Source organism: Vigna umbellata, chromosome 5 (assembly GCF_029865625.1).
Source record: "Vigna umbellata cultivar VRB3 chromosome 5, Vumbellata_1.0, whole genome shotgun sequence".
Lineage (NCBI taxonomy): Eukaryota > Viridiplantae > Streptophyta > Magnoliopsida > Fabales > Fabaceae > Vigna > Vigna umbellata.
Window position 1 is genome coordinate 37,587,538 of NC_142169.1, and position 15,673 is coordinate 37,603,210.

General features: G+C 32.9%; 1 protein-coding gene and 1 pseudogene across 1 annotated transcript; one reads left to right on the forward strand and one right to left on the reverse strand.

Moving 5' to 3' along the window:
• Positions 1-210: 210 nt before the first annotated feature.
• LOC124820569 (putative galacturonosyltransferase 15) lies at positions 211-7,391 on the reverse strand. The gene is made up of 6 exons (XM_047292286.2): positions 6,827-7,391; positions 5,353-5,396; positions 3,412-3,555; positions 1,849-2,424; positions 1,441-1,743; positions 211-806 (listed from the first exon to the last, which is right to left on the reverse strand). The coding sequence occupies exons 1-6, from the start codon at positions 7,053-7,055 to the stop codon at positions 516-518; spliced, it is 1,587 nt and encodes a 528-aa protein (XP_047148242.2). The 5' UTR covers positions 7,056-7,391; the 3' UTR covers positions 211-515.
• Positions 7,392-10,358: 2,967 nt separating this feature from the next.
• On the forward strand, positions 10,359-12,437 carry LOC124820570 (G-type lectin S-receptor-like serine/threonine-protein kinase SD2-2 pseudogene; annotated as a pseudogene).
• The last annotated feature ends 3,236 nt before the right edge of the window (positions 12,438-15,673 follow it).

Sequence of the window (15,673 nt, forward strand, 5' to 3'; positions counted from 1 at the left end):
ACTTTTAGGTTATGCATAAATTATTATAAGTGCTCATGAAAAACCTTATTCAGAAAAACTCTAACAAGTTGTGGTGATGTAAGGCGATTCAAAACCTAATTTGACTGCTCTTAGAATAAGTATTTAAAACACCAAAGGAGTGAATTGTTGGGTGGTACGGTAAGTGATTATCTAAGAGTTTTACTTACCAAGACTAAAGAAGCATCTAAATGTTCAAAACATACAAACAATTTCTCCACTTAAAAAAGTATTTTTGATAAAGAAATTTACAGTATTGTCAGGCACCTAGATCAATGATGCTATAACTTAACCACAGATACTGCTTCAAGTAGGGTGTAGCATGGTAACTTCATCTATTTACTATATTTATATGGACAAGGCGTGGCGTAACTGGTATCAAACTGTGCAGAGCGTATGAGTCAGAGACTGAAAGCAGAGCCTTCTTCCCTCTGAAACCCATACGGTATCACTGGTTCAATCTCAATAAATATTGGAGGTGAAAAAACTTTGTTTCTTCACGCTGTAATTCTACATCTCCTAATAAACTTATTAGAGATATTTACGTGTCTACTCCACAAACTTCGAACCTCCGGGAAGCCAATTTCAAGCCATGGTTTTGCAGGGCCACTGAAATGAATAATAGGCGCAGCTTCCAATTTTTCTTTGCTAATTTCCGCTGATTGATGGCGATAACCTAAATCAGACACTAGCATTGATGAATTTATAGGATGCACTTGACCATCAAATGCAATCAAGGCAGGTGGAAGCACTCCTGGATTCCACATTGTCGTCCCAGACTCGAGGTTCTGTGAGATCAGATAAATATAGATGTTTATTGGTATGATCACTTTACTGAAGCATAAAATTGTTCATAAACATTTACAAGAGATGAGAATAAGAAATGAATTGAGTTTTTCTCATAAGCTAATATCAACTCTATGTTTAAACTTCGGAAAAAGTTAAATGAGAGTTTCTGTAAAGGAAATGCATAAGTTGATTTTAGCTTTATGAGAGAAGCTCGATTAATCTTACCTTCTTATTTTATTTTCTTACATGTGCTTGCTTACGAAGAAGTTTATATAAATAGGACCTAATTACACCATGCATTCTTTTTGTTGATTGCGTGATGTAAAGTGCAGAATTATCTCTACTGTATGGCTTCAAAGGATAAACCAGTTCTAACTTATAAGTGATGCTAGACATGCATGCAGAATGTAATGCAGTAGTACTTAAGACCAAATAAATATTGCTTAACATAATACAAATAATAAACATTTATGAACATCTCAAATCACTCATGTTCAATATTTGATGAAAAAAAATGAAAATTTAAGCCGTGTCTTGTTAGTTCAATGTTGATGCATGTGAAAACTTAACAAAATGCATTGAATAGAATAATGTACAGGCTTCATTAAGCACATTATGTCAACGGAAACTTACAAGTTTCAACCATTGACGGTAAGTCTCCGTTATGTTTGTTCTTCTCCAAGCTTCAAGATCAAATATATTCATGCCATAGAGCCATGCACACTGATCACCGTGGAATTTTGATGATACTTGAGGATGTGAAAAGTTCAAGTAGTTCATGTATTTATTTCCAGGGCAGCAGCTGTCTCCACACCATGACTTGAATACAGAACCGATGACTTTTCCATTAAGATCTAGTTCCCATAAAGAAGAAATGTCATGTTGGATTACAACATCGTCATCCAAGAAAACTATCCTTTTGAGATCTGGAAACAGCTGTTGTGGTCCACAAAAATCAGATGATGAAACAATCATCGCCAAGCATTTAGACTTTTTATCACTTATTACTCAATCAGAGGGCTACCAAAAATAATTAATTACCTCAGGCGTATACATGCGCAGTTGATTCATCAAGGATAGGCTGCTGGGCCTTAAAGCCTCCAAATATGTGCTATGTTCTTGAGTATATTGGAGGTCCTTTCCCTTGTTATAGTATTGCTTCCAAATGAAGTGATTAGTTTCCAGCATCTCTTTAACACCAGCATTCACTTCTTCGGACCAGTCGTATTGGTGCAGTCCCCTAACTTCCACAACTGCTGATTTAACAGAATTGGTGGCAAACCAAGCATGCATGGGGGCATAAGTTTTTTTGTCAGTAACAATGTGAAAAACTAGTTTTTCAGGGTTGATTGAACTTTTATAAGCAGAGGTTACGACAACAGATGCAGCAAGGACATTGTCAGTGAGAAGACCTATGTGGTGAAAGGTGGGATCAACAAGGCGAGATACAAATTCAGGAGGGGGTAGACGAGACCTGGCCATAGCATTTACAGCGTATTCTTCAGCCAACTTTAGACAAAGACAATGTAGACTTTTGGGAACACCATGAGAAGCTAGATGCCAATATACTGACTCCTGCTGTCTTGCTAGTTGCACCTTGCGTTCCAATTGTGATAGCTGAACATGAACAGAAGAAATTGCATATTTTTTTAGAGGATTAAAACTTAACTTAACAATTGCTTTTCCTGAATTGAATATTTTGTAGCTGACTAGAGCCTATGCTTAATTGGAAAACCATTCAATGATGCAACCCATGTACAACGAGACTTGGACTATGATGTTACCTTCACCCACATTCCTCCTTATTTTAGGATCCATCAAGTTAAAAGAATGCAAGTATCATGATACCCGAAGAAGCCCTCCAACTAAAGGTCGTTTTTCGAAAGCCTCCAGCAATTCAAAACTCAAGACAACTCAACTTTCAAAACTTTCCACGAACGTAGTGTAAAATTATCTCCCTGTCCAAGTGGAGAAATCCCCTGATAAAGAGGTAATAATTTGCATGGTTTTATAAGTTGAAGATGAGTTAATTGTGTTTTGAACCACATGAGTCTCCGAAATTGACCTGTAGCTGAACGTGATTTCTTGCATCTTAGCCTACATTTTATCTTGGCCACTTTTAGACACTTTCAGCAACTGCCATAGATATATAAAATTAAAAATGGAATACGAATAATCAATCCTTTAAGAAACAATTCAATGCCGTAAATTTCAGGTTATGTTAACTTTTTTATTCATTGTTTCTGGTTCATAGACCATGTTCTACAATTGGAGTTTATATGCCACACAAAGTCCAGTTGTGCAAGTTGTATCAATTTCCTTTCTTTTTGTTGTCTTTTGTTTAATTTTGGAAGTGTCTGTCTTTTGGTGCACGCCTATAGTGTGTTACTATGTTTAAAAGCTATTTGCATTGGCTTCTCGTGATTTTCACACCTAAAATGTTGAAGTCAGGACAGACATTTACTATATAATGGCTCATGATTGTAAATCAACATCAGAATGAAATAAAAAAGGGATCACGAGGAAAACGAAAGACAAGATCATCATCATCTTATATAATATTAATAACTACAAAAAGAAAAGGCAGTACAAAATTTTATATACCACGGATTTGGTCTTGAAGGCAAAAGCCTTAAGATCTTGGTTTGAAGTCATCTCTTTCACAAGTTCATTGAATGACCCTGCTCCCTCTTTAACATTACCATCATTTGCCTCTACTAGGGCTCTTGTCAGCTCATCTCTGAGTTCCTTCAAGGACATGCAGTACCATAGTAAAAAACAGATCACAAATTATCATATTCTTTTTTCTAGAAATTTGAAAGGGTGGTCAGAATCTCTAGTCGAGACCTTGACTATTACAGGATAGCAACAAACCAATGTTACCAGGAAATAATACTAGTTTAAAAATTGTTTGCTTTAAATATAAATTAATTTTAATTACAAACTTATATTAAATCGTGTGCTCCAATAAAAAAAAAAATAATGCTTTCTCAACCAGTTAGTTTGATGATTCAATAAAAGAACATAGACCATAAAGACATTGGAAACAGTGAAAAAAGTTCTGAACATAGCAACTAGCAGAAATAAAAAGGTAGAAGTGGAAGAAATCATTGCTCTACAAGTGGCTGGTCATGCTCATTGCCCCACATATATCAGGAATGCAACTTGTCAAAGTACGACAGTGAACTACCAACTCTCACAGCAGCATTATATGATCAATATCAATTCCTCGGATTTTTTTTCTTTCCCTTACTTTTTGTTTATAGGGAAAACAAGTTTTATGCACTGCTCTCAATTTAGACCTATTTCAATTACTAGTTGATATATCATGGATCTTTTCAAGGAGTACTGGCCTCTAACTATCAAACAATTTTAGTAATAAAACGTAAAAAATTTATGTCTAAAAACATGTTTACTTATGGAACTGTTTAAATAATATATAATAGATGTATTTTGTATATCATAAACTGACTTGAATTTTAATTAAGTTGTAGATGTAAGAAAGTCAATTAAACTGTTTAAATAATATATAATACATGACTAATCCAATCCAAGAAATAACAAATAACAAAAGACTGAGGAGTTAACCCAAAAAATGATAAATTTAGAATTGGTTTTTATTGATAACTATATATCTATTCTTCAGCTTTTACTGTCTTTTTCCGAACTCATCTGACAAACGATGTCAACCACATGTGGTGGAGATTTTAAAAGTTGAAATATAAAGATTAAAGGATCATGGCAAGTGAATGAAAAGGAAACAACAAAGTATCTCATGCAGCATAATGTATGGATATGATCCATTCTGAGGTTGTCTAATATTGTCAAAACAACATAAGATAGGGGGGATTTTGTGTCTTAGTTGGTGACAGATAGACAAACCCCCCTTAAATTTATACTTCTTTATGGAATGATTCATGGCACCCCATATAGTTTAATAAAATCTCATGTTTTAAGATCAGTGATAAATCTCATATCCACCAACTCCTTTTAATTGCATAATTTTTAGGTTTTATTTTGTTTTTAAATATTGGATTTGTCTCCCAACCTAAATGCTGACAAACTATAATTGTGAAATGATTATTATTCAAACTTTACAAGAGGATAACAATACTTTAGGTTTATCAAAATTAGATAAATTATATAATAGACTGACCTTGATCTTGTTTATTTGTTAATATGTAGACGTTCTTTACTAGTTGCACTTTTTTAATATATAAATTAATTATTCATGCATCACCTTTTTAAGATCGGATCCGCCTGTAGCCACTATATTTGAAAATAGTATTTGACTTTTTTTCTTAGCCAAAAAAGGTTTGATTTATAGAAAAACATCATTTTGACGAATTTGATAATATAAAAATCCTAATTTCAATAAATTTATTTTTTCAATAAACTTGATTTAATTGTGCAGGCAAGAGATCAAGTAAATAATAGAATTGGCTATTTACATTTTAGGGGAAGATGGTTGAAGGAAGGAAGATATTAAAAAGGAGTTAAACTAGAAAGAATACAAAAGGGTAATTTGGTAAATGAGATACTTACTAGTGACGTGTCAACCCCACTGAAAAACCTCCACCCAGCACATTCTGCAACAATCATTTTCATCCATATCTGTCATTATCTACATAATAAATGAATTTATCTTTTTTTTTTTCTGTAATAACTATAATTTTCAAAAATTTTGTTATTAGAAATTTGAATAACCATCATTTCTGAAAATGAAAATCAGAAAATAATTTCTTCAAAATAAACTGCATGTCTTGAATAAGCTTTTAAAAGAAAATTTTCAACTTTTCAGAAAATATTGTTTCAAAATAAACCCGTATCTAAAATAGTATGAAAGGATATATTTGTCGATCTCAGAAAATCAAATTACAAATACAATGCATTTAAAATTATTTTAAAATTAATTTTATTTACTTAGTTTGAAAAGATACTTACATTATCCTACAACATTATCCGTTTTTTATATTTCGAGTTTTAAATCATGCTTCATCAAAAATGCATATTCACACAGAAAAATAAAATTATATTTTTAATAGTTATTGTTAAATTTAAATAAAAATTAAAACTGGAACATAGTTTAATGATCGAAAACTATAAACTAATTAAACAGTTCTTTCATTATATTTATATCGTACTGTTGAACTTAAAAAAAAATAACAGTGGAGTAAAAGTAAAATTTAAATAAATTTAAAAATACTATAACCTTGTTCTTAGACTCAATTTAACTACTATCCCCTTATTTAAATTAACCATTCAGAGAAAATTATAAAATTTAATTAAATAAAACTAGCATTATGATTTTCAGAGTAATAATAACAGGCAATGTTTAGAGAATTAATTTTTTTCATTTTTCTATAATTTTAATATACTTAATAAAAATTATACTGTAAATTGATTAAAAATATTATAAAATTATTTTTAAAACAATTATTATAAATCAAATAATTATTATAGAAGTAAATAACTTCCAATACAAAAAAAAAAATCAATTATTTATCTTCTAAACTCGAAAAAAAATCCAAAAAACTTATGCAGTTACTATAGAGTATATTAATTAAAGGCCTTAGCTTTCATGCTCCATTAGAGAGAAAAAAAATACCATTATATATATAAATTTTAAATAATTAAAGTATAAACCAGTAATTTTTCGTAAATCAGTGCATATATAAATTAAAAGACTTGCTATATCTTCTCTCTAGAATCACAAAGATTTGCATAATTTTTTGTAAAATAATTACAATAAAAGCCAGTAATTCTTTTTTAGAAATTGTGATTGGACAAAGAATGCCCGTACACGTTAATAATTAAATTATTTCTAAAATGATAAACTTATTAATTAAATTATTTTTAAAATGATAAACCTTGTTTAGGAAAGCAATTATTTCTTGAAATGAAATAATTAAAAAATGGATATGTTCTTTCACAAAGTGTACAAAAAGTAACCAAAGTAAGTAACAGAACTGAGTTGTAAGCAAAGGAAAAAAAGTGAAAAGGCAAGGAAATAGATTACCAAACGAGGAACACACGGCAGCAGATTCCAGCATCAAGATCGCGATCCTCACAAACAGAAACGGCAGCACGATCCCAAGCACCACCACCACCGGAAACACTGTTCGAGCCGAAATCCGGCGACCGGAGCCAGCGCCGGTCCCTGCCGTTGTAGTCTTCGCCGATCCTTTTCCGTCCTCGTTAGATATTGTCACTCTCCTTATTCCCTTTGTCGATATGTAGAACTTCATCTCTGCACTTCCATGAATCAATCCAATTCCTCTCTATCTCTCGTTGATCCCCGATTCACACAAGATCTGAAGCTTCATTACTTCACTCCAAGAGAGAGAGTTTTCCTGTTCGTGCTTGGTGAAGTGTTTGAGAGAGAGAAATTCATTTGTAGAGTAGGAAAAGGTGTTCACGGGTTTGGAATTTTCTCTTTTTCTTTTCTTTTGGATTTTTTTCGACAATTTTTCTAAAAAAGAATGAAAATTTAATTTCTTTTAATTTTTGTAATAATAAAGAAAAACATGTTTGTTTTTGGAGAGAGAATCTCAAAGCCGCGTTTATGCCGCGGAAATTATTAGATTGTAATAAACACTGAGTGCTTATAAAAGAGGTGAATGTGTAGTTAGTGTTTTGTAATTGGTTTTTGGGGCTATTTACGATTTTGACATTACCTCGTTATTTTGCCGACACCTACTTTGACGTGGCACAGATGGGACACCAATGTGTAATTGTGTGATCTCTTCAGCTGTGGAGCATCTTGAGTTTTTTTAGGCAATAAGAATTTTTTTACAAAGAATTAATTTAAAATTATTTTTTAAGATTGAAGATTTTTATATAAGTATATATACAATTTTAAATAACTTATATTTATAGTTAAATGATATTTTTGTATTGATAGAAAGTCTCTTAAAAAATATTATTGAATATATTTAAGTTAATTATGAAAAAGATACATAGTTTCTCTTTATTAAATAAATTTTGTAATATTATTTTCAAAATAGATTTTAATTTTGGTTAATTTATAATTCTCTATTCACAATTTTAGTTTTTTTTAATATTTTAACTCTAGTATTTTAGAAACTCGGTAACTTTTTTTTTCATTTTCATTTTTCATTATTCTGCAATTTTATTTCTGGCCTTTTTGTTAAATTGAACTTTAATTAGACCTCAAACAATTATTTTATAGTATTTTCAATAAATTAATTGATTAAAATATAAAAAATTGTAAAATTAGGAATTCAATCAAAATTTAAAAGTTGAATAATAAGAATAAAATTAGGATAAACAATAGAAAAGTAATCCGTAGATGAAATTAAAAAAATATTAAGTTTTAGTTTAGTTTATTTTTCATAATCTATAATAATATATAAACACTTCTCTTTTATAACCTAGAAAATAAAGTATTAGAATAAATCGGTGTATTAAAATAATGAGACGAACAATTTTATTTTAAAATAATCTTATAATATAAATAGAACTTTCTAAAGCTCAGGTCATTGTCTAAATACAATTCATCTCTCTAGAACACTATTCCTCAGAGTTCTCTGACATTTCTCTAGAATTTCTCTCAATTGAGTTGTCTTATTGACGATCAAGAGGTGCCCAGACGTTCACAGCGTAGAGGGCTACACAATTGACCAATTAATTTCTTGATTCTAGCTAGTAAGTTGTTTTCCCCTTTTCATCGCATGTTCTTGAGTCGGGATCATGCAAATTCTTCTGTTGCATGTTTCTTGTAGTTTTCATCTTAAATTCCTAGTTCAATTCAAGCTCTAAGAGCTATTCTCTATCACCAATTGGTGAGTTGTAGGTTTTTATTGAGTTTCCTTGCGGTGCAAGGTACTGTTGGAGTGATTTCGTGAGTTGGGCAGTTTATCTCTAAGGTAAAGGGAGCTAGATATTTTCTTTAAATTAGTTGTATGACATGTGCGTATGCTGAATTCTGTGTTATTATGTTGTTTGGGTCACATTTTAGGTTTTGAGTAGATGTAATTGTATGTACTGGAATGTAAACTGTGAAATTATGAAATGATGCTGGTGAACTGATTTTGGATGTGATGTACATTGCAATTGAGTATATTATATGAGTGTAATCTTTTATAATAGTCATTATAGTAAGTTAAGTGAATTGGGTAGTGTTTTGGGTCATTTTAGAGGAAGTGAGGTAGTGAAATTGAGAACTAGAGGTCAAGGGCTCATTTGGTCTATTGGGGTAGTTTAAGTAAGTTATATGTGACTTGTTGGAGTCATCAAAATGGTCAAAAACAGGTTCAAAGTGGTAGATTGGGATTTGGGTCCCTAAGTTGATGAATTTGATGTTTTAGAGTAGGAATTGGTTCATAAACACTTTAGATTGATGTTACGAAGGTTTAGAATCACTTAGTCAAGTCTAATTAGGGATATAAAACAATCTAGGAGTGTTTGAAGTTGGGAAAAATTGATAGAATTGGTTATTGGGGTTTGAGTTGCATAATTCTGCAGATTATGCAGACTCGCTCAACAAGTCACCCTAGCGAAATGCTCTCTACTAGGGCATTCGCACAACGAATAGACGCGTTGTGCGAATGGTTTGAGAGGGTTGCTCTCTGTTCGATGATCCGCTTGGCGAATCAGGGCGTTATGCGACTAGTTGGGATTTGGGACTATTGCCAATTTTATTCGAATAGCGAATAGGTGCGCTCTGCAAGTGTTTAGGGAGTCTGAGCCACTGCCTAGGGCTCTCGCATAGCAATTTGGGGCGCTATGCGAGGGGTTTGAGGTCTGATACAATTAGGACTTTATTCGCATAGGTTAATGTATTGCGAATGGTTATGGGGGGTGGGTCTCTATTTGAGGATTCGAATAGAGAGTTGCGTTGTTGTGCGAGAAACCTCTAGATTCGCTCTACGAATGTGTGCATTGTGCGAATGGTCCAAGTTTAGTTCACTCTTTTCTTTCAATCTTAGGTTGATTTAAATGAATTGTTGAGAGCAATATGAAGCATGTTCGACTTTGTCTTACATTACATAATTGATTATTGTCACGAGTTATGTTGGTGCCCTATGTTGTGATCCAAAGTGAATTTTCTTGTTGAGATTCAAGTATGTTTAGAATGAATGCAAGAGCTTAGTCTTGGGGGTTATCCTGAAACTCCAATGGTCTTTCATTCTCAAGTAGAGAGGATCGATCCATGTCGTGAGAAGTAGTAGGAGGTCTTAGTCTTGGGGGCTTCCAGTATGCTCCAAGGCGTGGTACAGACTAATCTCGTGAGTGTGGTAGGGTGAAATCCATTGGCAATGGCTTTGTAAAGCAGTAGAAGCCACCACGAGTGCACGACCCGCCATAGCTCGACAATCATTCTAAGTCCGGATAGTCAAAGTCAGTATAGTGTCATGTATGAAGAGTTTATGTGATGTGAATGAATATGTATGATAGTATGAAACTTAGTAAATGAATATATGATTAATCTTTGTTTAAACTAGCTTACCCTATTGTGTGTTTGTGTTTTGTATGTGTTGGTATTCTTTCTTCTCCAATGATCATCCTATGGGTATGAGCAGAGGGAGATGAGGTGTCTCTGGAGCAGGCGTTGGACGAAGGTGATGCTGTTGAGTAGTTAGTTTTAATTTAACCTTGTAGATAGTTTGGAGTATTCTATTGTCTATATAAAGTTCTAAATTTATAGTTGTTTTTGGATAACTATAAAGGAAATACTTTATATTATAAGTTGGATAACTGTTCTATCTTATCATGATTGTGATAACTCTCTTCTATGGTTTATACTATATTTTGGGATGTTACATTAATGGTATTATAGACAATTTTTTTCCTTAGGAATCCTGTAGATTGTGAGTGTACCTTATATATATTTTTTATTTTTAATTACATTTTCAAATTAAAAATTTACAACAACCTATAAAACAAATTTACCTCTAATATTTATATTTATTCTTAATTATATTTTAGAATTAAAAATAAAAAAGTAATATTTTAAATGTTAGAAATAATTATCGTATAATTATTTATTATATTTTTATGTAATCACTATTAATATTAAAAAATTTAAAGTATAGAAAACCATTATGTGTTTTTTTTATTAACTATAAGAATGATTTAGGAAAATCTTATAGGACATACATTCTATATTTTTTATATAAGATTTGATGTTATTTCTTACTTTTTGTTTGATAATGATATAATTATAATTTTTTTCTCAAATATAAAATAAAACTATTTATTTCATTTGTAATGAATATTTTATAATATTATATTTTATTTAGGTTTAATCAATCAGGAAGTCCCTATTTTTGGGCATAATCTCAATTTGGTCCTTTTCTTTCTTGGCGTCTTAATTGGGTTTTATTTTTGTGAAAATTGCAACAATTCGGTCTCTGCCGTTAAATTGAGCCCAACGACGTCAGTCTCTGGTTGACGTGGCATGCTGGACTGAGTTTTTAATTGACGTGGCTGAATAATGTGTACTTAGGTAGTTTTAAAATTAAAAACTTGATAAAATATGGGAGACGGACCCTTCCTCGGGGCTTTACACCCTGCGGTTAGAACCATCCTTCTACGGTGAGTTCGAGCTCATCTTCAACGACACCGTTTCGTACTGGTCCACCGGGAGCTGAAGCAATGGGACATTCCTTAACATCCCAAAGATGACCATCCCCTACCTCTACACCTTTCACTTTGCCATGCCGTTCTCCCCAGCCGTGGCCTTCGGTTTCTCCGAACGCGCCATCAAGACGAGCTTCCGACTGTTGACGATGTTCCACCTAGAGCCCTTCGGGCAGGTCAAGCAGTACTCGTGGAACAGTCAATTGGGTTCCTGGCAGATGTTTTGGTTCAAGCCGAAGAGTGTGTGCCAGGTTCGGGGACTCTACGGGGTGTTTGGGGTTTGCACTAGGGACACATCCAAATTCTGTGAGTGTGTGGGTGGGTTTAAGCCTTTGGATGTTCGTGGGTGGGGTTCTGGTGATTACTCTCAATGTTGTCACCATGTGGACGCGGGGTGTGATGGAGGTGATGGGGGTGATGGGTTTGAAGATCTTGGTGCTGTGAGGTTTGGATTCGGGAATGTGAGTCTGGTTAAGGGGAAATCTAGAAGCTTTGTGAGCGCGAGTGCTTGAATGATTGTGGGTGCGTTGGGTTGAGTTTCGAAAAGCAGAGTGGATTATGCAAGAAATTTTACGGTTCACTTTTGGATTTTTAGAATTTAACCGCTGATGGTGAAAGTAAGGTTTTGCATGTTAGGGTTCCGAGCGGTGGTGGTGACATTGTTGGTGATGGTGAAGAAGAGGGTTGAGGGGAAGAAATTGGAAGAGGATGAGGAAGATGGGTTTGTGGGTGTGTTGAATTTGCGTGTGTTTTCTTACAAGGAACTTCAGTTGGCGACTCAGGGGTTTTCAGAGAAGATCGGGCACAGAGGGTTTGGGACTGTGTTTCAGGGGGAGTTGAGTGATGCTTCGATTGTGGCTGTGAAGAGGTTGAAGAGGCTAGGGAGTGGGGAGAAGGAGTTCAGGGCGGAGGTCTCCACGATTGGGAGTATTCAACACGTGAATCTTGTGCGGCTTAGGGGCAGTTTTACCAAGTTTCTAATTTTGAAACTACCTAAATACAAATCATTAAGCCACGTCAATTAAAAACTCAGTCCATCGTGCTACGTCAACCAGAGACTGACGCCGTTGGGCTCAATTTAACGACAAGGGTCGAATTGTTGCAATTTTCATAAAAATAGGACCAAATTGAGACGCCGAAAAAAAAAGGATCAAATTGAGATTCTACCCCAAAATAGAGACTTCGTGAATGATTAAATCTTTTATTTATTATAATTTTTATAATTATTTAATAATTATTTAATTAATATTAAAAATATTAAAAAGTCATAGTTCTTTTGTGATAATGAAAATAAAATAAAAATTTCATTAAAATTAAATATATAAATAACATGGGATAAACTTTTGTCTATTCACAAAGATGAAGGTGGTCACATAAGAGGAATAAGCTAATTTAAAAAACAAAAAAAAAACTAACATATATCAAGTAAACAAATTCATTGTAATACCAAACACTTCAAAGAGTTACAAAGTAATAAAACATGTAATTAATTACTCTTATAACTTAATTATCTGGATACATGCATTGATATCAGATTCACTAGAGACATGCACGTGTCGTGGTCTCTACTTCTATTTAGATCCATTGTCAATGGGTTTTATCCTTCCACAGACAAGGTTAATCTCCTTCGCATCTTAGGCTAAGAAAAAGTTCATACTAGGACTTCTTTCTACTTTTACCACATAACCCATTCTACTTCATTTGTGTCTGAATGGTTATTAGAGCGGCAAGATGTCTTCTTACCTAAATCCTTACATGAAGACATACATTAAATAAAACCACATAATAGAATCTTTCCTTTGGAATTCCTTTAATTTCATCAACTCATATATTTACTAAAACCCATCAGATCATTAACCTTATCAACCATTCAAAAGTTAAATCATATCAACAATTAAAACTAACTAAAACCAACAACATCAGAAGACATGCAGCAAAACATAACCATTATACAATCTAGCACTCCACAATAGTAATTGAGCGTCCAACACTAACATTTCAGAGACCTAACATCCATTTAGCACTAATGGCCCAAGCTAACACTTAGCGCTAGCAACCCCCAAAACTCTCTATGATGGGAGTGCTTAGTGGTAAAATCAAATGCTCAATGTTACAAGCCACTTGAACTCTCTAGAATAAGCACACTCAATGACACAAATTACTACTTAGTGCTCCGTGACAAAAGTGTTTCATGTTCTTAAAATTTACAGTTGGTGTTTAATGCCATGACATCAACTTTTTGAATTTACAAGTATTAACTTGCATAATCATTCCAATTGGTACTTCTTAGATTTTCTTCTCTCATAATTGAAAAAAACCCTAAAATATATCAATTTGACTAATTTCTCAAATATAACCTTCATTTAATCATACATTAAAATCAATAAATTTATATTAAATAAAACTCACTCATAACCATTAATACTCCCAATTCAATAAACTAAGACAAATCCAGCCATATCACAATCAATTAAAAGGTACTAAACAACACAACAACAAAATTTTAGCTACCTTCACCTAAATTAATGTACTTCATCTAAACAAAATTTTGTGCAACTTCCACCCACGCTACCCTATCACTACAACAAAAAAATATAAGATTTACTAACATAAGGTATCTATCTGCCAATAAAGGCAAAAATTCATCGATAATATAAGTTTTTTGACAATTTTTCGACACGCAAAATTTTTTAGGTAATGTTCTTGTTGGAAACAATTATTGGCACATAATGATCATAAGTAATTAACGACAACCATTATTCGTTAGTAAATAAGTGACATAATGTTGTACAATACCAAAATATATATCCGTTGGTAAAGTCCGTTGATAAATTGGTTGACAGATTCAAGTGCAATGGAAAACATTTCCTACCTAACCACAATAAACATGGAGATAAAACAATTTTTAGACAAAGTAGACAATTCATATGATCCAGACAATCCAAAAAATCTAAGCAATGCACTAACAATGAAATCCATGGCAATAAAAACATTTTTATAGTGTCATTAATACAAACATAGAAATTTTAAAAGTAAATATCTATAAACTTTTTCTTCTTCTTCATCCTTCTTTTGTTGTTGTGGAGGTGGATGGACTTGGTGGGTTGGACTAGAGAGCATCGTTTTTGGGACGTATTTGGGGTGGATTGAGGTTGTTATATTTGCAAAAGTAGAAGATGATTCAACAAGAAATTTTAATAATGATGTTTTGGAGAGAGATTAAAGATTTAAAGAAAGATTTAGCACAAAGGGAAAATTCAATTATTGAAGACTTGTATTTAAAACGTCTGAAGCTTTACAATATCTTGAGCATTACAACGTCTGGTGCTTTACAACATTTGGAGCTTTACAATGTTTAGAGCTTTACAACGCTTGAAGCTTTACAACGTCTATAGCTTTATAGTGTATGGACTGAAGAATCTGAAACTCTAAAGCATCTAGTACTGCAGCATCTGAAACACTCAAGCATCTAGAGACTCAAGGAGTCTAGGGATTCAAGAGTTTAAGATATTCAAGAGTTTATACTAGACATAACATAGGTAGACGCACTAGATTCTTAAAAGAAGCAATATTTCATAAATATACTAGAATAATAGATTATCTCTTGGGATAATCGATTATCCTAGTAAAAGTTTAATATTGGAAAAGTGACTCTACAATAATCAATTATTTTCTTAGATAATCGATTATGTCAGAGAAAAATGATTTTTTAAATACCTTTGCAATATCCGATTACCATCTTCGGATAATTGATTATTTGTGGCAGTTGCAAAGAGACCCTTCATATTCTGACCTATTTTTAAGTTAGTGTCGCAACCGGAATCGCGACGGGACGACGATCCAAAAAAGGAAACGAGTTTGAAAAGAGATTTGGAGTCGCCACCATAGTTTATTCTGGAAAACTACGGAAAAACCATAAAATGATAAGACACGGTCCGTGAAAACCAGATTCTAGGTTCGGGAGTCGGTTACGTGTAAGGAAGGTATTAGCACCCTACAACGCCTGCCTTAAGGCAGTACCTTTAACTAAATGCACGAATATGATGTGGTTTTCAAAATGTTTAACTATCCGCTAAAACAAATTTCTAAATAAACAAAATATATTTTTTAGTTTTTTGAGCCCGACAAGGATTGACCTTGCTCCTACGTATTCTCATTCAAAATGAGAAATCAGGGTTACGTAGTTCTTTTGATCTGTTTGAGAATTTTGTTTGGAAATTGTTTGAAAATTTGTTTTGAAATGATTTTGGATTTTTGGGAA